This window comes from Aulonocara sp. 'chitande type north' Nkhata Bay, linkage group LG12 (assembly GCF_057382095.1).
Source record: "Aulonocara sp. 'chitande type north' Nkhata Bay isolate Kocher_YH1m ecotype deep benthic linkage group LG12, A_spYH_male_GT1.1, whole genome shotgun sequence".
NCBI lineage: Eukaryota > Metazoa > Chordata > Actinopteri > Cichliformes > Cichlidae > Aulonocara > Aulonocara sp. 'chitande type north' Nkhata Bay.
Genome location: NC_141355.1, coordinates 31874535 through 31897330, shown reverse-complemented (window position 1 = coordinate 31897330; position 22796 = coordinate 31874535). Strand labels below are relative to the sequence as shown.

General features: G+C 39.4%; 2 protein-coding genes across 3 annotated transcripts; both read right to left on the bottom strand.

Moving 5' to 3' along the window:
• Positions 1-3: 3 nt before the first annotated feature.
• Positions 4-4727, bottom strand: emb (embigin). Its single transcript, XM_086315121.1, has 9 exons — positions 4568-4727; positions 3761-3838; positions 3154-3337; positions 2784-2866; positions 2468-2604; positions 1392-1547; positions 849-969; positions 709-742; positions 4-628 (listed from the first exon to the last, which is right to left on the bottom strand). Exons 1-9 carry the CDS (start codon positions 4638-4640, stop codon positions 568-570), a joined length of 927 nt encoding a protein of 308 aa, XP_086171247.1. The 5' UTR covers positions 4641-4727; the 3' UTR covers positions 4-567.
• Positions 4728-6973: 2246 nt separating this feature from the next.
• On the bottom strand, positions 6974-22349 carry malt1 (MALT paracaspase 1). 2 transcript variants are annotated; one of them, XM_086315116.1, is made up of 18 exons: positions 21933-22349; positions 21659-21844; positions 20456-20622; positions 20134-20255; positions 18429-18576; positions 16326-16504; positions 16087-16183; positions 15940-15987; positions 14806-14829; positions 14657-14701; positions 13537-13740; positions 13044-13221; positions 12015-12086; positions 11809-11936; positions 11241-11390; positions 10360-10517; positions 10107-10232; positions 6974-8960 (listed from the first exon to the last, which is right to left on the bottom strand). In XM_086315116.1, the coding sequence occupies exons 2-18, from the start codon at positions 21805-21807 to the stop codon at positions 8469-8471; spliced, it is 2487 nt and encodes an 828-aa protein (XP_086171242.1). In that variant the 5' UTR covers positions 21808-21844; positions 21933-22349; the 3' UTR covers positions 6974-8468. The 2 variants fall into 2 exon arrangements, with proteins under 2 accessions (XP_086171242.1, XP_086171243.1); XM_086315117.1 differs by lacking the exon at positions 15940-15987 and having other exon boundaries at positions 21659-22349.
• Positions 22350-22796: the final 447 nt, after the last annotated feature.

Genomic DNA, 22796 nt, shown 5'->3' with positions numbered 1-22796 from the left:
GTGGTTTGTGTAGTTTTTAATCGGCTTGTTTGCATACGGTGCAGTCATTTTTGGGGAAGAAACTATGACTCTGTGACTATTCTCCTACACGTAAACGCAAAACAGATGCACAAATATGATGAATATGTGAAGATATATTTTGATTTACATGTTATTCAAGTACTGTAGATAGATTACTGCAAGGACAAAAGTCATTGGAAGCACAGTGAAAGGTTAGTCAAAGAGTGTAAGGCACTGCTACGAACCACAGAGAAGATAAAAAGGGTAAAAGTCATTTGAAGTTTACGGTGTTGCCAACAAGAAGAGAAAGTCACTTCTGTTATGAGAAAGGGGAGGGGACAAAGATGACGTGATGTGTCAAGAGAAGCATGTCTGGGTTTCTGCACAGGAAGTAAACAGGAAAGGAAAGAGGCCACTTGTGTTGCAAACTCGAGTGTTGATTAGCTGGAAGCTGTTGCACTCTGAGTGTTGAAACAAAGTGATGCAGTTATAACAGAAGCCACAATAACCGTATAAATGTTGCTAGCGTTCACTTTTAAAAATGAGTTTTAAAGCTGGCTGCAGTCTTTAAACTTTGCGCTGCCTCATGGACGTATTACCCTCCAGCTCCTTAGCTTCTTCCTGAGGCCTGACAGAAAAAAAAGAAGTCATTCTTGGATTATGAAATCTGCAAGTATCTTAAAAGAAAAACTGCGTCATTGTACTCACAGCTCGTTCTTTTGGTTGCCGTTCGGCAGATTTTCTGAGAATGAGACCGATAAATACAAGTTAAAAATAAGTTTTGTCATAAAATGTTGCAAAAAGTATATGATAGTGATACAAATAAGAGCTGGATGATGTTTATCTACCCTCTTCTGTGTTGTTCTTCCTGGAATGAATTTTCTCGTAGAGCAGGATGGCAGTGACCAGCACGATAACTTCAGCCAGGATGGTTAAGAAGGGTTTCAGGGGCTCAATGAAGCTGATAATCTTCAGTACAGAAAGAGGAAATATTATATATCACTACTCCTACTGTTTTCAGTCACATCCACAGGAAAGAAGTACAGATGTTTTATCTTATGGGATTAGTAGACCGCACTCGGTGTCTATTCTGCCAAGTAGTTTTAAAAGCTTTATATGTTTGAGTAGTTTTTGTAGTTTGAAGCCTGTGGAGTTGGGCTCTCAGTGGTTCACCAGACCAATCATGACAGGCCATGATTAATAGCATATTTTTTTTATTTTACAAAAGCAGTAACCAGTGAGTTTAAAAAAAAAAGGGATGCAAAGAGAGACAAATTATTTATTTATTATCAAACTAATAATGAATCCTGGGTCTGAATTACAAACTGCTCAGGGGCTGTACAGGTACAGAGTTCCTTTTGTTTACTGACAGCTCCACAAGGTTTACTGACCTTGAGCTCCACATGGCTCACTGAGGTGCCGACGCGGTACACCGCCCCACAGTAATAGGAGCCAGAGTCTTCATCTGTCAGGTTGCTGATCTTCAGCTTCGTCTTCCACCTTTTATTGTGGATTTCATAGCGCTGAGGCTCTTCAACAACGAGGATCTGTTCCCATATATATCAACATACGTTAACATGACACCGTCTGGATTTTGCTGAACGACACAGTAACAACAACAAATTTAAATGTCTTTGAAGCCAAATGAAGGAAAAGAAGGAGAATTAAAAGGAAAGATTCACGAAGCTGTGCTATGATCCCATTTGACACCCAACCTGCCTCCCAACAGGAGCGTTGTAGGTTTTTGCTTTTTATTTTTTCCACTTAAAAAGATAAAATGACCCACACAACAAAAAATCTGATAAATAAATCAAGTTAAAAGAAGACCCCAGTCCATTGGGATGTTATCCATTGCATCTATTATCTTAAACTAATACTGCATCACATTACAGGCACAATTAAAATATCAGTAATACTGAACTTGTTATCCCATTACAAACAGCTATAACTACTAGATACTGAAAATGTGTATTTAGCATGCATAATATAAAGCATGACAAGCTTTAAAAAGTATGCACACTTGCACATATTTCCCCCACTGCCCCAGCACATTCTGGAAACGCATGTATTGTGTCATAAATACAGGTAATTTATCATAAGTACAAGCTCTAATGTTTCCCACCACTGTGCTTTAATGCCTGCTCATGTTCATTTATAGGATCTTATGCAGAAAAAGACCAAACATGAGGAATATGGATAAAAGGATAAACCATCCACCTATGAACAGTAATGAAAAGGTTTACTTCGACTTTCACAAAATATGAGGAGCTGTTAAAAATAGACACTTTGTTTGGTATAAGATAATTAAGATAAATAAGGATAATTCAAGATGTGTAACATGCAAAGCTGCTCTTGAAGAATATTCTTGAGAATAAAAACATGGGAGATGAACATAAGAAATCCTACTTGAAGGAATGTCAATTAAAAATGATCAGTGACACAACTGTACCGGCTCTGAGCAGCTTACCTTTTCTGTCCCATTGACTTTATACCAGGTCCAGGTTCTGGGCTCTGGTTTGGTTTCCTCCATTTTACAATAAATCACCACAAAGTCCCCCAGATAGCTGACTATCGGCTTGTCTCGCACCTCACTGATCTGTGGAGCTGGAGGAAAACGACTGAGCTGATGATGCTTATGAAGACATAGCAGCACTGCACAGCCTCAGTCGAGTGTTATATATTGATATTCACTATAAATAGCTTGAGCAGGGACTTGAGGAGCTGATAGCAAAACAAATGAAGCTGTGAAATGTCTTGCAGAGATTCATTGTTTATTTCCTTACCTGCCAAAATAAAATCTATTTGTGCTTCAGTCCCAAAAACACAGGAGTAACTTCCAAGGTCTTGTTCACTGACAATATGGAAACTGTAAAGCAGAAGTCAAAGAGGGGTTTTAGATATTAACATAATAAATCAAATGCTCCTGTCCTCCAACTATCTGATTATTTTAACTAAACTGTTGCCCTACTTTCATGTAAAGATAGTTACAGCTGACATGGACAGGCATGAGCTGACACTGCAGTTCTATTTAAAACCTTTTATATATTCAGGTCTTTTGATAAAACGTTGTAACAGTTTTTGAGCCACTCGGAGGGGAACTGCAAAGTGGATTTTCTAAAGCTGTCAGATAAAATATGCACATGAAGTACTTACTCTTGTTTGAGAGTATACTGCTCATTCTCCAGCTGCACAGAGCGCTCACTGTCCTGGATCGTCTTCCCATCTTTTGTCCAATAAACGCTAATGTTTGGTAGTTTCTTCTGATTCCCAGTCCACGTACAGGCTAGCGTTAGATTTACAGGCTCATGCAGCTGGATTTCCTCTGTGTGATTTTCACCTGTGTGGAGTTTTGTGGAACAGTTAGAAACACGGACACACACACACACACACACACACACACACACACACACACACACACGTCTCGTTTGTATCATCATGGGGACATCCCATTGACCCTTACCCTAAATCTAACCATAACCTAATTGTAACCCTGATACTAAAGCCACATTTTGAGTGTGAAAAATGGCTTCAACCCTGTGGGGACACACACACACACACACACACACACACACACACACACACACACACAAGGCAAAATCAGGCTCTAATTTAAATCCAGCGCCACGTGGTCACAACAACATGGAAATCCTTACATCTTTGTCATAGCACAATATTTTACAAGATAAATAACTTATCAACATGTGTTCTTTAGCCATATTTACATGAGCAGTAATAAGGAAACACAACATGCAGAAATTACCTTTAAGAACAACACTTTTTACAGTTGTTTTAAGAGCAGTGGTGGGAACCTGTGGCGCTTTGGTTGAGCCCAACGTGTCTGACAGGAAAAGAAGTAAATGTATAAATATACAGAGTCTTTTACTGTGTGTAAAATAATTCAAAAGGTACAATATTATTTATACCAATATTTTAAGGTGATTTTAAGGCAGATATCAGTGTTGCTACTTTGCTGCCGTGTGAAACAGCTCGTAACTGTCTGTGAAAAGTGTCCTCTACATAACGGCAACAAGGTTGTTTCCTTCATCATCTTTTCAAAGAGATGTTTTCTTAAATAATTACATAAATATCATAAGATTGGGATTAAAATGTATTCAGACAAAAAAAAAGAAATAAGCACTGAGTAACTTTAAGGTTTTATCTTTTTGTCTGTTATATAGTTCTTAAACTAACACACATGCACAATCGCAGAATGAAGCATAATGAGGCGACAATTAAAATCATATCAATATAAAAATCCTTTGCAAGCACGATAATTAAGTAACCTAGTGTTTTGATTTTTCCTTTTACATTTTATCCTATGATGATTACAAATATTTGTCTTGAGGGAAACAGTTTGAGACACATGTATAAGGTGAAAAATCATAAACAATCACTACCAGTATGCTTCAAACCAAATTATGTTGCACACAATTATGTGAAAATCTTATGACATTTTGTTCTGGCCCTTACAAGGTTACGGGACCATTTGGTGGAACAGAGAAAAGGCTGAACAGAGCTTGAACACAACCACAAAACACAGCAAAAATGAAACCCAAAATTAATTTACTTGTATTGATGTGTCTGCAGCAGACGCAAAGCAGGCAGATCTGAAAAAGCGGCTGCTTCCAGGAGGCTGACATGGTTATCGTCCCTCTGTCCTCTCTGTGAGCAGGTTCCTCACTGTCTCTACAGACTGCACGGTATAACCACCCCACCCCTTCTCCCTCATCTGCACAAGTGACGCAGCCATGATATCACTCTGCAGCCTGTGGGTGGCTGCCTCCATCCATTATTCACTCAGATGGGGTTCGTGTCTGGATGTTGTGCTGCAGTTTGTGGTGCCCTTCAGGACTGCATATTAACAGAAAATGTTAAAATAATGTGTATCTGTATTTGCGTGTATACTTTGATAAAAATGTTAAATCTGTCCCAGCCTGACTAGCCTGCTACTGTGCAGCTACGTGCAAGGTGTCCTGTTGTGTTATTTGAGAAGGTCACATGAGCTGAATCCCCTCATGAAATATCAAAGAGGGGCAACTAACAAAGTACCAATTCTGTTACTGCAAATGACTCATGCAGTTCTACCTTAATATGAGTATACATTTAATACTATTCAATTGTTCACAGTTATACCAAGTGAAACACTAAAAGTAGCCTCACTCTAGTTCTCACAGCGTGGCGTTTACCTCTAAAGTTACCCATAGTCTAATTCTTCTCCTCACCACAGTAGAAATGTTCACATGTTTTGGTATCAATCTCAATTTGTTCTGCATTTTTTTAATGTTTAATTCTTAAATCTTTTTCAGCCTTAACATTATTATTATTCAGTTGCCTTTTTATTTCCGGTTTGGCTTAAAAGATAGCTTCTTTAACTAACAGTCTTGACTAGGTCAGCCAATACATTGTAAAAATGAAATGGGGCTGCATTGCTAGACTGTGGTTTAGTTGTTTCTGTCACAGTGTGGTACTAATTCTGTATGCCACACATAGTCCGATGAAGTGCAAATGAGTAATCAGGACTATCACCTAGCACGAGTGTTATTATGGAGTTGAGGAACTGATACGCACTCACTGGCCACTTCTTTAGGTATTCTTCGCGAGTGCCGGGTTGGACTGTGTTTGCCTGTAGCACTGCTTTCTTTGTGTCATTCTTTCAACAAGGTGCTGGAAATATTTGTGGTCCATATTGACATGATAGCATCATCCATCCATCCATCCATCCATCCATCCATCCATCTACTGTCTGAATGTCGCAGCAGAAATCAAAACTCATCGATCCGATCTGATCTCATGCAGCTCCATCAGCACTCCCCATTCAGGTCAGAGGAAATTGGTCAGACTGCACATCGTCTTCATAGATGAAACAAGCGCATTCATTTTTATTCAGTAATAGCACATACCAATTATATAATTGAGACAAAAGAAGTGAAATGGTTAGATATTTAGTGGTTGAAAGAAACTTATTGTGGTTGAAAGAAACTTGAAGTACCTTTTTTTTTGTTCAAAACTATAATTTATTTATTTTCTATCTTCTGTCCCTTGTTGTGGACATCAGATCAGTTGCTGTAATTTTGTTCCTAATGCATTCAGATCATGTTGAAATGTTCACTTTCAGTGTTCACTGTGTGTGAACAGCTCCAACAATATATATGAGAATATGATGAAGACAAATTCTTTAAGCACAATATACTAAAAACTAAAAATTGGCAAAGGCAGAGAGACATACAAAAAAACAATTTCTTTAAATCTAGTTTAGTAGGTGGAAAATTCCCTTTTTCCTGTTCTGATTGTAGCTATTCTGTGAATAAAATGAATTGACTGGTGTGAATCGAAATGATTGTGTGACTTTAGCTTGATCTGATTGGTCAAACAATTTATTTCTATTCATTAAGAGAGGCAAACTGGGCCTGGGCCAGGCTTCCTGGAGTGCTAGGCCATGTTTCACCACTGATTTACCACATGAGATTCAGGAGGGCGCTATTTCACACAGGGCATTATACAGTCAAGGAATGAGAAAAAGATAAAAATAGGGAAAGCTTGCCTTTTAATTAGCGAATATCAATCAACTGTGCAGCAGACTGTGTGTACCCTCAGCCAGTGATGTCTCAGCATCAGGCCAAGGCCTAAAGCAGCAACACCAACTTGGGGGTGATAATGTGAACAGTGGCAGAAATCCCAGGAAAGGCACTGGAGTGGAACACTTTTGGAAAGTTTCATGGTTCATTGACAAGACAGAGGCTAAAAAAAGTCCTCTGCTATAGAAGGGTGTAAGCTGGGCTCATAATGTAAGGCAGTGAGTTCGAGAGCAGTGGGCTCAGAGACAGAGGCTGACAGCAGAGAGGTGTTCTGCTGCCATCCTGAGGGGGTCAATAAAAATAAACAGAAAAACATAGGTAACTAATTTTTGGGGTTGTTTTTTTTTTTGTTGGTTTGATTGTTTTTATTTCAGGTGTATTGTTAGAGATCAGTAGTAGAAATTAACAAACATGAGTCATTAATATATGTTTAAGGTACTTTAAGGCTCATTTTCAGCTCCAAGTTTTATAGTAAACCAGCCTTATATGACTTCCCAGTAACACACACAATCAAATTAAAAACAATACTCAAGTGACTACCTGCCACACGCCTTGTAAACGTTACTTATGAACTCGATCTCCCACTCCAAAAGTATGAATATTTTGGAGCAGCCCGGTGGTTAGCATGGTGGTTAGCACTGTTGGCGACTTGTCCAATGTGTACCCCGCCTCTCGCCCTATGACAGCTGGCTCCAGCACCCCTCCACTCCAGCAAAGGATATGCGGAAGTGAATGAATGGATGGATGGATTTAAATTCTAATAAGTTACTTGATTGCAACCACGTGTTGCACTCTACATAAAGTGATCTATACTAATTAGAAGTCATGACTAAAGGGGACAAGAAATGCTGCACTGTTGGGCCCTACTCTCAGAAACTGAAGCCAGGTTTAATAACTAAGGGGTTAAAGTCTCGTGTGGTTGGTTGGTTCCGAAACTAGTGACAGAATCGATAACGCAGAGGAAAATAAGGTCACTAAAACTAAAATTCAGTTTAAGTTGATCACATCTGTGCTGTCTCCCATTGCAACAATGAGTTTTATGTTAAGGATTTACTGTTCACTTTCATTCTGTCTCTTCAGCAGTAAGTGGCTCTTCGCTGTTTGGCTAGTTGCATTCAAACGGGAAAATCCAGGGTTAGCCGTAATGTTCAGGTTTGTAAAGCACTTTATAAATGAGGGCCATATACTTTAATGGTATATATGTAAGATAAAATAAGGAAAGGGCGATCCACTATAAGATTATTTCCAATTTATGCTATTTCTACAATTCAGAGGAAAATAATATTATAGAATTATACTTTTTGAACCAGTATTTGATGGCTGTAATGATATATCACCAGTTAACCCATTCATATATTTACACAGTGAAAGCAGAGAGAACATAAAAATACACACAAATTCCTCATCCAGCTGGTGGATTCAAACCCAAGACCCAAGACTTTTGCTGTGAGGCAAGAGTGCTAACCACTGCACCACCCTTAACCTTCATATATAATAACAAAAAAGCTGCCAAGTCACAAATGTATAAGTAATAATTATAAATACAGGAATACAAACATGGATGTAAACCACCTCTTTTTCTCAGGTTTATTTGATAAAATGCATACCATGTACCATTTTTATTTTAATGCCCACCTAGTTTGTAGTTTAAATGCATCTGGCTAAGAAAAATAGTTTCAGCTCTATTTTTAAGTCTCTGAAATACTGTTACATGAGGACCTATTAGTCAGTTTACTCAAATACATGTTTTCAGTTCTCAAAACAGATTTACAAAGGTCAGCATAACACTTTCTGAAACAACCGATGTATAAAATATACATTTGAAATATGTAACAACAAGAGCAGCAGTAATATAGATTCAGAACTACAGACATTTAAAGCTTCTATTCTGTCTCACTGTGGCTGTAGCTGCAGACTGTTGATGAACACAGTCTGCAGCTCGTTGATGTCGTCTGTGGTCTCTATGGGAATGCTGAGCCTGCCTGGTGAGCTCGAAAGCCCACCGGAGGTGTACGGTGGGTCATAGCGACACTGGCTGAGATTTTCATAGTAGATATCCCCGCAGCCTCCAACTGCGCCCTGCAGATGCTCACCGATGTCCAAATAGCGATGCTGCGGGGAGAGGCGGTTGTAGTCCTGGGCCTGGTGTGACCCGTGATAGAGGTGGTGGCGGTGTTCGGGTCCAGGGCTGTGACAGGGGCTGTGGGATGGACTGTGGGGCATCAGGCAGGTCTGCAGGCAGCTGTTTCGCCGCATGGCCCGGTGGAGATCCAGTCGGGCTATCAGCGGCTTTCCAATGTTGACGCTTTTCGTCCAGTGGATCGGATGATCGTCGTCCATAGCAGTGAAGGTTCCCTGAAGGCACACGGTGAAGACCAGCTCCTCCTGTTGCATGAGGTGTTAGCACACAAAAAGTTGTATTAATCAACACTCAAAGCTGTTGTAGCACAAAATGAAACCACATCAAATAATTTCTGAATTATAAATCATCTTAACAACTGTGAATAAACTTTATGGTGACCAGGTAAATCCTCCTACTTCCAGTGATCCTATAAGTTTTCTATGTGTCAACTATTCAATAGTTTATCTATACAAGAGGAAAAGTTTAATGACTTTTCCTTTACACACGCAAACATCACTATATCTATTAGATCAGAGATTAGCGAGGATTAGCAAGAGGAGAAGATCTTAATAAATCATAATCTGGGGTGGCTGTGGCTACATGTAGCTTGCCATCACCAGTGTGTGAATGGGTGGATGACTGAATGTGTAAAGTGCTATACAAATACAGCATTTAATAATGCCTCACAGCCTCCTAGAAGATCCACATGTGAAAATCCTATTTGATTTTCAACAAATTTGATTTTCACATTCGTTGATCTCTGACATCAACATGTTGTGACCCTGACCATTAACCATCATCTTTTATAGCTGAAGAGTAAAGATTATCCGCAGATGTCGATGTAGCAGCGGAGCAGATGTTACAGATGTTATACAAAGCTTCTCTGCCTATCCATTAAGTGGTGCAGAAGGTGGTCAGGAGAAATCATTAATTTTCCATAAACATTCATCACAGTTATTCATTTGGATGACCTCTGATGGAAAGAATAGCAAATGTGTACTCATTCAAACTAAATTCAAGCTGAATTCAAACAGCAACAGGATTGAAAGGATATAATTCCCTCAGCAAGTAACATGAATGCACTCCACAGCTGGTAGCTTAATATCCAGACACACGTTAGGGATTGCTCCACCCTTTGTGTAATATCTCCACATCTATTCCTACTCCTCAGATCAACTTATCCATCAACCAGAAAAAAGCCAGTTACATTCACACTGTGGCCTGGGAAGTGCGAGTATAGTTAAAACTCCATGAAACACATCCCACTACACTCCGATCAGCTCACCAGTCTCAGACCTCAAATTAACCATGATGTTAGCTGGATCCAGCACTCTATATTTCCTCCAGTTAGGTCCAGCTCCGAAATCTAGCACACTAAGCGATATACTGTAAATATTTATAATTCTTACCCTAAGCTTCTGCAGTGAGCTGAGTCTGGTGTAGAGACAGTGTTGCGGCAGACTGCTGGACAGGAGGTAGATCCCTGTCTCCTCTGGAGTTTCTCTATTCATCAATTTAGGATCCACATCAAGGTCCTAAGGGAGTTTTCACAAACAGAAAAAGTTGCATATTTACAGACACTTATGGTGTAACTCCTCCTTCACTGCTTAGTGATAGACAGATACAAATGTATGTTCTGCTTTCAGATTCATGAGAGCATACCTGTGAGAAGTCAGTGACGTGTGCTTGACAGAAGGACATGTCTGTAGGTTTCTTAACGATGTGAGTGTAAATCACGAGCACATTGGAGAACTCCGCAGCGAAGCCCAACTTAATCTGAGCGCCGCAGTCAAAGTTGAGACACATACTCTCAGGAAGTTCTGCAGTAAAATACAGAAACGAATTTAGACTCACATACATTTAAGTTTGCATACATTTGACCGAAAGTCCACCTGTAACCATTTACTTAAAATGAAAACTGAAAAACTTTGACTCCCATGTCCCAAAGATTAATAATAACAGCTTTATTATTATTAATCATGTGTGTGTGAATAGTTTTTTGTTTTTACATTGCCCTTGTGCCTAAAAGAATTGAAAGAAAAATGCTAAATATGCATTACAGTCCTTTTAGTACAACTAAATAATGACTAACACAACAATATGTCAAATATATATCACTCATTCACCAAAAATGTCTTTAGTTTGTAAAATACTGAATGCTTTCACTGCTTCGCTCTCAAATGCCACAAATAAAACAGGCACGAAAGAAAAAGCAGCATTTAAAGTGAGAGACCTAACAGGTTGGGACAATATTTAGAGGAACTGGGTCCCCCTCAGACACTGTGAAAGCAAGATTTACAACAGTAAGAGCGAATGACTTCTCCATTGTAGGGGCAAATACTAGAAGAGGCACCGTGGCTGTTACAGGGTGCGTCTCTCACTCTACTGATTGTTGCCCCTTCACCAAGTTTCTACCAGTATAAGCTGAGCACTTTTTCACCATTTGTAAAAATCTGACTGAGCCTCCAGTTCTGAGCTGCCATAGGCAAATAAGGTTTTTAACATATAAAAAAAATGCTTTAAATCTCTAGTACTAAACTCACCGTGAGCTTTTGCCCACTGTCGGCTGTGGGCATGAGCGAGATCAGCGCTGTCTCCGGGCAAAATAGGATCCGTCAGCGCTCTCCTCTCCGACAGACTGCTGCGGATCTCCAGAGCCTGCTTCCCCTTTGTAGCGTCAAACTGGCCCATATCTGTGCACAAAACATAAATCAGACAGTCTGCAGTTATTATAACACAAAAAGCCAAAACATCCTTACATGACCTGAAACGCAATCAGATTAAAAACATTGCATTGGGAGTTGAGAGGCATTGGATTTTTAATTTAACAAAAGCTAATGGATCATAAACTTGTGGGTCCTTGAAGGAAACTCCATTAGCCAACAAGCATGGAAGAATAATGGAAAGCAGAATACGTTTAATTAAATTGTTTTATTCTTTTCATTAAACTGACCGCTGAAACACATCCTGCAGGAAACACAGTAACTGAAATGCAATTTAATTTAAATTTTGCCAAAGGATTCAAAATGCTCTGCTGATCATCTTTTAACTAAGTGCTTCCTACATTGTCTCTGATGTTAGCATATGCTGTACTTTTGTGTTGTTTCTTACCCTCGGCGACTCTGTCCAGCACCACAGTGATCTTCTCGTCATCCAGCAGGCGCTTCTTCAGAAACTTGACAAACACACCGTTGGTGAAGCCGGTGGAGCTCAGCTCAAAGGCCTCTGCATCTTGGCACCTGAACAGCCAAACAAATAATTCAACACTTCATATCTGGGAAACCAAAACCATGTATGAAGTTAATTTATGGACTTACGTAGCATATCCAAAGACAATGTTGGCGGTAACCCTCAGGACGACGTTTGAAGTGCTGTCATCGTGAATATTCCTGAAAATAAATATGTAAAATTTTGATACTTTCTAAACTTTAAGCTAGAGAGACAATAGTTTCCTAACTGTCCTTTTCTTAAAGAAAACAGAATATATGCAGTGCTCAAAGAAAATTAGAGGAACACTCAAAGCAGACATTGGGTCTTGAAGGTCGACGTACATGCTCGTAATGAGATGCCGGATTACATCCTGTTTGATCTTCTCACAGACCTGGATCAGGACATCGAGAGCTCCTGGATAGTCCGTGGCTTAATTTGACACATGGTCTTTTATCCCCATACCAAACAGCAATCAGTGTAGTGCTGGCTAGCATGTTTAGGTCTGATCTTCAAAGGATATGCCTCCCCAGACCAACACTGACCCAATACAAACAAATCATGTTGGATGATGTTACAGGCATATTGTTCACCAAGGTGTCTCCAGATACTTTGTCACATGTGCTCGGTGTGAATCTTCTGCTACACCCTCCACAATCTTGAGACTGTGTCGGGAGACACAGCAAACCTTCTTGTGATGACACATACAGATGTGCCATCCTGGAGAAGGTGGACTACCTGTGCACCCTGAATGGGCTGTAGATACCATCTCATGGTATGAGCAGTGACAATGCCACTAACAAACACCAAAACTAGAGAGAATCAGTCAGGAGGGACGAGGAGAGAGCAATTCAGTTCAATTTTATTTATATAGCACCAAAACTGTTGCCTCAATGCAGTTATAGCAGTGGTCAGTAACGGCCACTTGTGCAACCTTTCCTTTTGGGGGCGATGTCTTCTTGTTACCTGCTCAGTGCCACTGGTATCACTTTTATTTGAACCAACGCTGCTAAAATGGGTTCACAATGTTTCCTGCTTTGTAGCAGGACAGACGGATACCCCGGCGGTTTAACTGACTGTGTGTTATACAGTGATGATCTGTGTTCTCTTGATTTTTTCTGAATGACTCTAGCACTCACCTCTTCCTGCACATGTCCAGCAGAAAAACATTGAGGTCCGTCTCCTTTTCCTGCATCAGTTTAAGGATGCTCTGCACACACAAACAGTTGGCTGAGCGGTACGGATTTGGAGCATCTACTGGCACCATGAAACTGTTTCCATAGTTTTCATATCCGTGACCAGCATAGTACAGCAGACCTAAAGAGGAAAGTCGGCATTTCAGTCAGGCAGCTGAGAGATACAAGATCTGGTTGCATACAGCTTTTTTTACTGTTGTTATTTAATGTTTATTTAATTAGAATAACATTTGTTAAGTTATAAATAATCTTGAAAATGCTATGCATTCATTTATATTTTCTTATTTTATCTAAATATTGTTTATGCTTAGATTAGAAGGATTAAAATGGTAGTGTTTCTCTTTCATGCTGTGTTTTGGGATCCGTATATTTCTGTCACCTTCTGGGCTGAAACAATGGCCCAAACCGCTCAGAGGTAAGTCAAATGCAAACGTACCATAGACTCCTTTGTGAAGCAGCAGTAGAAACTCATCTACAGCATTTCTCATCTCTGACTCTGTGAGGTCTAGTAGCGAAACCACCTTGAAGTTTAGCTGCCGCAGGAGGTTAGTGAGATCATAAACATCCACCATTGGAGCTTTAAGCTGCGGGTGGTTCTGGTAAGACAGGTTTCCGATCAGCAGGGCCACTTTGTCAGTTGCTGGGATCAAACACATGAAAGGGAGAAAATGATGAATGTAATAAAAGGAATACCATCCAAAAATCAATGACATACATGGTTTCAGAACTGGAAAGTGAAGTGGAAACAGAAAATAACTGAAGGCGGAAGCGACATGTGTGACAACGGTGCAAAATCCAGTTATGAAACCTTACAGGTGTGTAGCGAACATCAGAACAAAGGCAAAGTTCACTGGAACATGACGTTAAGTAGTATCGGTTTAAAGGTGTTATAACGCAGGGGCTTTCCTTTTTCCCCCACATACGACTCATCTGCTTTGCTTACTTTTAATATCATGTAAATGACAACAAAGTCCATGTTTTTTTCCTGTCCTTATTTGAGTAAATCTGCTGGTACTGTTTTGCACAGGATCGTTTGTTCAGTTAGACTACAATAAACAATGATTTCCAATGGCAGTTCCTATTTTTTTTGCATGGCTGCACAGTACATGTTAGAGCAAGAAAAACATCCATCAGAAGAAACGGGAAATTTACATACATTCACAGCATTTGTGGTTTATTGTTTGCACAAACTAGAAACTGAGGTAGAGATGATAAGAATCATAATAACCAAGAAATGGAGGGAGGAAGGAAGGAAGTGTTTCATACAACAGTGACATTATTATCACGCTGATGTCATAAAACACGCCAGCCTTTTGTGAAGCTTTTCCTTTTTTGGTGAGTAGCTTTTTTTAGTGGGTGTTATTCTCTGGTGTTTAGTGCATGATGCTGCAAAGTGTTATTTTGTCCTTGTGTGTGGCTGCTAACACTGTGCTACAAGAAGGTTTCACATCTTTGTGTTGGCGTAAGTACTGAGACTGAAACTGATCGCAGTAGTATCGCACATGCAAAGTAGAGGAACTGTGCACCAGCTATCAGTCCTGCATAAAGACACTCACCATAAAGTTGTTCAGGAATACTGTTTAGGAAGAATTCATTGGAACCTAAAAAACAACAAGAAAGTCAACACAAAGCCAAGCATAACATAGGAAGTGCTGTTTAAGAGAAATATTTGATGTCTATGCTTGCTGCGCGTGGTTCCTCTTACCTTCTCCAATGGCGTAAATGTCATCTAGGAAAAAAAAAATCATTATCACTCAAGTTTAGCGTACAAAACTGATTAGTTAAATGAAAGGGTGAAACTTAATAGTAATAAAAGTAATAGTAATAATATTCAGAATTAATAAGAAAGAAAAGACCAAAACCAACACTGAAGTAATCTGCTAACGTCTCTTTGTGCACAAGGACACATGATCAGTCTGCTCTTTGTCTACATTTCATTTATAGACTCTACAGAGATTCAGGGGAAGCAAACAGATGCATGAAACAGTGAGCAAAAAGCATTTATTGTTTCAGTATTTAAGTAATATTTTCCCCTGTTGCATCTGATTCAGCTCAAATAAATGTGACTGAGCATTCAACTTAAAATGGCTTGCAACTGTTCTCATAGTGGTCCACAGTGGGATACTACACCACTGGATTTAAATGATGTGTTTCAGAAACATTTTTACACAGATTTCTTTTTTTTTTTTACTTCCAATCTGGCCAGAAAAACAACTTGTTTAAATGAGTAAACACTTTTTAAATGATGCTGGAAGCTCGTAGGTTGTTTTTTTTTCCCGCAGTAGCAAACACTGTGTCATGTCACTCCTAGTTCCCCTCAATCTCTACAACTGAAGTAGAGAGTACAAAATTAGCATGACCCACAGAGCCACAAAAACCACAATAATTGAAAAAACAACAGAATGATACACAGAAACTATTTGGTGGTCTAAATGTTTCTTTGTGAGCATTTGTAACAGTCAAAGGATGCTGAGTGTGGGACTGCAACAGTCATCATCACACGTAATGGACACGTAACCACAACTTAGTGCTGCAGACATTTTTCCCCATACAGCAATCGAGCTCTGTCACACAGACAGAGAAACACGATGAGTGGTTGAATTGGATCACTTCATTAAGTACCACAGATAAATATGAAATGCATTAAAGATGACAGGAAGGATTGATTTTAGTACAATCAGAAAGCATGCATGTGAGTTTTGTGCTGATTAGTGAGAATAATCCAAGACCACGATCCACATGCAATCTGAATGAAGTTGTGATTTCCATTCGCATGCAGCTAACACCTGCTAACTGTTACCCAATTTAAAACACCATGCACCAGTGCCTTCAACTCTACCTTCAGAGCACTCCATTGCCCCTGAAATCTGGACTGATATCCTTGGTGCTTTCAGTTAAGAACAGAGGCAAATAATCGCTCAAATATGATGACAATGAAACTGGTTCAATAGTAATTTTAAACAAAATGTCTTCAAGTGTGACATACCTATCACAACATCAACTTCATTGGTCCACATTCTCTCAGAGCTGCTGCTGATCTCACAGCGATACCTGCCTTGTTGTTCCTGCATCACGTGAGGAATCTGAAATATACACACAGTTATGCCACAACAGTTTTAATGTCTCAAAACACACACACACACACACACACACACACACACACACACACACACACACACACAAACAAGCAATAAAAGAAAAACATTTCTTCCCATATCCTCTCACCATGAGTTTCCTCTTTGTAGAATTCGGAATTGGGACTCCATTTCTGTGCCACTGGTATCGAGGAATCGGCCGTCCCACGGCTCCGCATTCCAGCTGCAAATCTTCCCCAACATGTAGCCGCTGGGACTGAGGCTGGATCACCACCTTTTGTCGACCATCTAAAAAGTGATAACTCTGCCCTGATGATGTGAGGAAAGAAGACAATTACACACAGCACTGCATAACGTATTCTTCATCCGTTAAAGGATTCCCATTTGAGCTGGAAAAAGTGACAGAGTTTCAGGTCCCGCAAAAATAAACAAGTCCTGTTCAGACAAAGAACAGGAAACTGAGGTCAGTGAGCTTCAAACACTAACAATATCTCAGTGATGAATCATTTGTTTTCAATGGAGAAAATCTACATAAAGTCAGAATAAAATGTTGGAATACTGGAGAAAACCTTTGTACACAACACCAAGAAAGAAACTTCTGATTAACTGTGTAAACTGCAAGATTTTGCATACTGTTTTTTATGTTATTTAATTACTAGTACATTATTAGGTTGCAACTGTTGGTTGTTGTCCTCAAAGAGGGATATAGGTTAGCTGGGAAAGTTATTTTTATTAACAGTCAACCAAATCAGGCAAAGCTATTTTACAGTGACAAAAGCTTGTAGTGTGCCATTTATTAGCTTTGAGCAATAAGGCCACATCTTCGTCACAGCATCCATGTTATTTTCATATTCCAAGCACAGGAGCACAGGGTAGCTGGAAGGAAGTAAAACAAAAACTCATAAAAGACAAACATCTGAAGAGCATATGTATTAAATATTGCAAGTGTGCTAGCTATGTGCACAGTATATAGCTAGCGCACACTGCAAGGCATCAGGTCAGAACGATCACAGTCACTGGTCCTTTTTTGAGGATTTAAATTCCACACTTAAACTTCTTCTCTAGTACCACACATTCAAGATGTGTACCAGCAGGCGTGGCTCTGGATTATGAAATACTTCGCCTGCTATCCAAACAATATAACAACAAACTGTCAATCACTGCTGCTTTGCATTGAATAGACAAGAGCTTTTGGTCTTATAACTAATCTGTAACAATTGTGATGTAACAAGAGTGCAGTGTTTAACACCGCGCTAATTCGCACACACGCTAGATTCTTGAGATTCTTGGCTGAGCAGCTGTAGCGCAGAATTAATATTTAGCGCATTTATGCTAATAACCACAGCAATTAACCACAGGAATTACAAAATCACTTCTGCATCACGCTAAAGCCATTCACAAACGCTGCTAAAGAAACTTCAATGTTTTAGCTTTAACTGGAGATAAGATTACCAACGGCTCTACAAAAAAGGCCCTTTCTCTAACAGTAAGAACTCATGACAGCCCTCCTGTCTTGGCCAGAGTTGATGTGTTTTTGGAGGTTTTTTGGTAGGCGGAGTCAATCAATGCAAATGGGAGCACTTGGTCAGTTTCCAGCATTTGAGCTGTATCCCTCTCTCTCTCTTATCTACCCAGCATTATGTTACTTGTTTTGCCTGCTTCAACCTTTTAATATAGTTTTGCATAGTACAACACCTGACACCAGGCGTGGGGGAACTCCAGGTCTCAAGCGCCAGTGTCCTACAGGTTTTAGATGTGTCCTCGATCCAACACAGCTGATTTAAATGGCTACATTACCTCCTCAACATGTCTCGAAGTTCTCCACAGGCCTGGTAATGAACTAATTGTTTGATTCAGATGTGGTGACCCAGGATGATATCTAAAACCTGCAGGACACCGGCCCTTGAGTTCCCAATCCCCGCTCTTACACTCACCATTTTAACTCCACCTGCTGAGATGCTGACAACACTGACCTCATAACCTCTTTTCAGTTAATACTTTTAATTTAAACTGTGTCTCTTTCAGTTTTTGTCATGGCTCATGAGGTGAATCATGACCTGATAACTTAATTTCTTCTATCCACACAGCGGACAGCATATAGACAGTGATGTAATTCAACTCCTAAAGCCCAGAGATGTGAAATATATACAATCAGAGCTGTAACATCAAACATCACCTTAACTGAATATGATTTTTGGACAGATCTACTGAATATAAACCTGCACAATCTTACCGTAACACAAGGTGACATTCAGGACATCCACCTGAGCCCAGTGGCTGAACTCAAAGGCATCTCCACAGTTGACTCTGCAGATGTAAAAACCAGCATCCTTCATCTGGACTGGACTTATTACCAAGTCTGGGGAGAAGCTGTTTGGAACCTGAAGTTTGAAAACCACATTTATTAGTTTACAAGGTTGTTCCCAGCTCAGAAGTGAGACAATTTCGACACCACAGTCATTTTATCTAATGCCTGAAAACTCTGCATGATGGAAACATTATGTCATCATTATGGACATAATAAACTGGAAGGTATATGCATTTTTCTCAACTTGGGCCTGTGAGCTTTGTCTTTCTTTGATCTTCTACTGTCAATGATCTTTATGAGTCGCTGAAATCCAAAAAGGGATGATAAAGTCTTTTACATCACAAGATCAGGAGCAAGCAGGGCATAAGGAGCACTGTTTCTATTTGAAAAAGGTGCTGATTGAGATCACTTCAAGCCCAAACTTGTTAATTTTGTACTTCAGCTCAAGTTTGTGACTCACTGCTTAAAATCCTGACTTCCTTAAAGACTTCTGCCAGGAAGTACTGCTTAAGGAAATGCATTTCAGAGACCGTGAGGCAAAGTTAACAGTTTGGGGGAAAATATTTTTTAAAATAACCTTGCAGTTACCTAAAATTACATTTAGTGTCTTGAAAAAAAATTGGAAAAAAATTGTGTATTTATAAAACTAATGTCCTTAGTTTTAGTCTGTTAGTTCATTTAGGGAAATCAGGCTGAAGAGGCTGACAAACAGCCTCCTTATAATCATTAAAAACACACAAACAACACTGACACTAATGAAATTTAAACATTAACTACACAACACAATGAGCAAAACCACTCTGTAAACTGAGTGAAAATAAACTAAAACCAAAACACAAACTCATTAGAAAAGATCAAAGCTTTGGGTAGAAACTTAGACATGAGCTCCTTCCTCCTAATAATACGACAGCATCTGAATGTGTCTTTTTCTATGATTGAGCACCCATGATGAAGGAAGGAAGTGTTTCATACAACAGTGACATGATGATGAAGGATGTAAAAGTTACATCCTTCAAGTCAGAATGAGTAACACTTATGTATCCCTTTCAGCATGGCGTCACAAGACTGAATGGATGCTGACGCTGACACATGCAGACAATTGCAACTGTGCACCTTTATGAGTTGCTCAGCTCACTAAAAAACATCCCTGCGCTATAGGAAGAGATTCAGGTAAGTTTCTTAACCACTTATTTAGGATCACCCATTAACTATGATGAAACAACAGTGCTATTTACTGCACTGATGATAGGGTAATCATGTCTTCTCACTATTGGAAATACTCTGTTTTATGGGAAAGTCCTGACTGAGAAGAGAATGCAACCGCAGGACTCACTAGTGGTGAATTTACCGGATCATGCAGGTGGACTTTGTACTAGGAAGTTGTCGGTTTAAGCACCATTTAATGTTTGATCAGACCATGTTGGACATTTTTGATCTCACATGCATTTCAGTTGTGTCATTTCTAGTAAAGTTAGTAAAGTTATGGCTGCAGTGAATGTGTGAAAAACGCTAAAGAGGTTTTAACGCAAGTACTTCAATTTAAAGTCAGAAAAAATTCAATGTGTGTGTGTGTGTGTGTGTGTGTGTGTGTGTGTGTGTGTGTGTGTGTGTGTGCGTCAGAGGAACTCACCTCTTCCTTAGATTTGAACCACTGGTACTGTACTGGAGACTTGCCCACAGCATGGCAGCTGAGCCGCAGATTGTGGCCACATATAATGGATACAGACTGGGGCTGAATGAGGATCTGGAGGGCTGCACATGTACAGGATAATTACTGTGAATTTACACTGATTTAGATGGACTGTATACAGCAGAACTTTGTGGTGCCTATAAGTTTCATCCAAACAGCACAATGAACTGCGAGCTTCAGATGAGAAATAAAAAGAATGCAGAAAGTGAAGATTAACCTGCATGATTGACAACATAGCAGCATCGATGTGGTTTTACTCTACCTGGCGGTTTCAGGCACTGCAGAGCCTCTGAGTTGCCTAAAGTTTGGAGGTAGTCCATCAGATGGCCTGTGGTGCAGCCTCGCTCTCCCATCAGCCTTAGCAGCATGAGACTCGGGCTTCCCTCCAGCTCCAGCACCTTCAGCGAGCACATCTCCATGTCGTCCGAGCTGGAAAACATGTAGGTGATTGTCAGCATTTCATATTTCAAATCGTATTACAGTAAAACTCGTCTTTACCATTTTCACACACGAAAACTCAGATCATAAGAAACTGTTAGACAAAGATAAGGGAATAAGTTTACACAAATTTAAAAGAAAGGCAAATTAATGATAATCTTTAAACCATCTGCACTGCTTAGTGCACAATCAGTGAAACACTTTATCTAACAGATAGATGTTAGTGTCATACCGTAACACTTGTATTTGTTGAAGCTTATTACAAAGCTCCTTAATAAGTTATATTTAAGAGCTGATATGTCTTGCTGTTCAGTTTTTGTGATTCTCTATTTACCTGAACTCCCTTCTTTTGTGCTATTTTACACTTGTCTGAGCTTATTTAGTTTGTACTTATTTGATTGAGCCACGTTGTTTTTTAAGTTTTGGCTGCTGTTTTGGTATAATAATGCATATTTCATCTTATAAGCAGACTGCACTGTACGGGGAATATATGTACTCAAACACACGGTGTTATAGTGATATTAGGCAGGTGTGATATCATATGATAATGTTACAGCTGTACAGTAACAGCTAGGATGAAAAAAAACAGAGGCAAACATTAGTCATCATCATTATTTGTTAATAAAACTGCATATAAATAATGACTGGACCCTACACTTTTGATTGATAGTTTCATTAACTGCCATTAACCTGGAAGACGCTGTAAGGAAAAACAAATATTTGTCCAATTTAATCTCTCAATGAGGGTTTCTTGATTTTATTAACTTGGAGTTACATATTTATTTATGCCAGAAAATATACAGGTTAATTGTGCATTACTGTATTACATACTCTACACCTTTATTTTTTAATATAAACCACAACATAAAATTGACAATAACCACCAAACCGAACAGTGTAACTATAATGAAAGTTAATCGCATTAGTCTCCATTAGCTTTAATAAATAAACCGGTGGTTAAGTGTATGCATGCAATGATTTCTGGTCATTTGCTAAGTACAAGTACTAATAGTAATGTTTAACCCACCTGACTTTAAACCGTCTATCATTGCCAACAATCTCTCCAAGTTTTCGCCATCCTTTAGTGCTGGATTTGTCCAGCACCTCACACAGCCTCTTCACAACCGGCTCCTTCAACGAGTTGATCTTCGTGGACCGTTCCAAAGAGTCCGACATGACAGTTCCTCAACCAAAGCTCACCATCAACGTGTTTCTATCGCACGCAAAAGAAAAGTTATGGCACGAGAAATAAAATATGTCTACTTCCTGAAAGAAATGATAAAGTTGACAGACACGCCTACAGCGTCGTCTTGGTTTTTCCCCGTGGTGCAGCTCAGTTGTGGTTTCCTTCTAACAAAGACCACTTATGCATAAAGATGAGTCTCTGCATGTACGCTTGTGAAGCGAGAGGCGAAAAGAAAATCCCGAACTCTGGCCTGTTTTCAGAGTTTACCTCCTTTCATTAATTCAACGCCATTAAGATAAACCAAGTAACTTACTCAAAAATTAACCTGTGTGATATCTCATTTTCTATTCGTAATTTTGTTTGGCGTTAATCGAAAGAGGATAGCCTACTAGCTAGCTCTGTGCAAATGCCAAAGAGAGTGTAGCTGCCCTCTACTCGCCATTTGACTGAGCCAACACGATTATTTGGTATTTGTTCAATGTAGTTAAATACGTCACTGTTTTTTTTTTTACTGTAAACGCTGCTAATACTAGCTAGTATATACCAAATAACCCTTATTTATCAAGGTTAATCTATATATTCTTTTCTTTTAACATGCAACGTCCTCGTATATTAAACGAGTGCTCAGGCTTAAAATCACAAACCAAGTGGCACAGACACAGGAACTTGAGGAGAGGTGAGTCATCTCGCTCAGTTTGCACTCTTTGATTGCAGTCAGCCGCTCAGGTGGGAGCCGGTGACCTCCTCAAAGTGAAGGAGCTAGAAATTTTCTATAGATTATTGGTTGGCACAGAAAATGAACAGGTTTTTTTAAGGATCAATCCTGTTTTCATTTATGTAGGCATCACTTCCTGGAAAGATACATTGAGGACTCAAACAGTTTTTACCCAGTACTGACATTATCAAGTCAAAACTGGTTGTACACAATGTACACAAAAAGGTTATATCACAAAAAAATTATTCTGTTAATCTGGACGTA

Bases quoted from the DNA above. Each gene is read 5' to 3' on its own strand.
- emb (XM_086315121.1), bottom strand. From the start codon at position 4,640: ATGTCAGCCTCCTGGAAGCAGCCGCTTTTTCAGATCTGCCTGCTTTGC. The intron at 2,867-3,153 runs GTAAGTACTTCA...TCTGCTTTACAG, and splicing joins CAGTATACTCTCAAACAAGA to TTTCCATATTGTCAGTGAAC. The intron at 629-708 runs GTGAGTACAATG...TTTTTCTGTCAG, and splicing joins GGCAACCAAAAGAACGAGCT to GCCTCAGGAAGAAGCTAAGG.
- malt1 (XM_086315116.1), bottom strand. From the start codon at position 21,807: ATGTCGGACTCTTTGGAACGGTCCACGAAGATCAACTCGTTGAAGGAG. The intron at 15,988-16,086 runs GTATGTCACACT...CTTAACTGAAAG, and splicing joins TGAAGTTGATGTTGTGATAG to CACCAAGGATATCAGTCCAG. The intron at 10,233-10,359 runs GTATGCTCTCAT...AAACTCCCTTAG, and splicing joins ACGTCACTGACTTCTCACAG to GACCTTGATGTGGATCCTAA.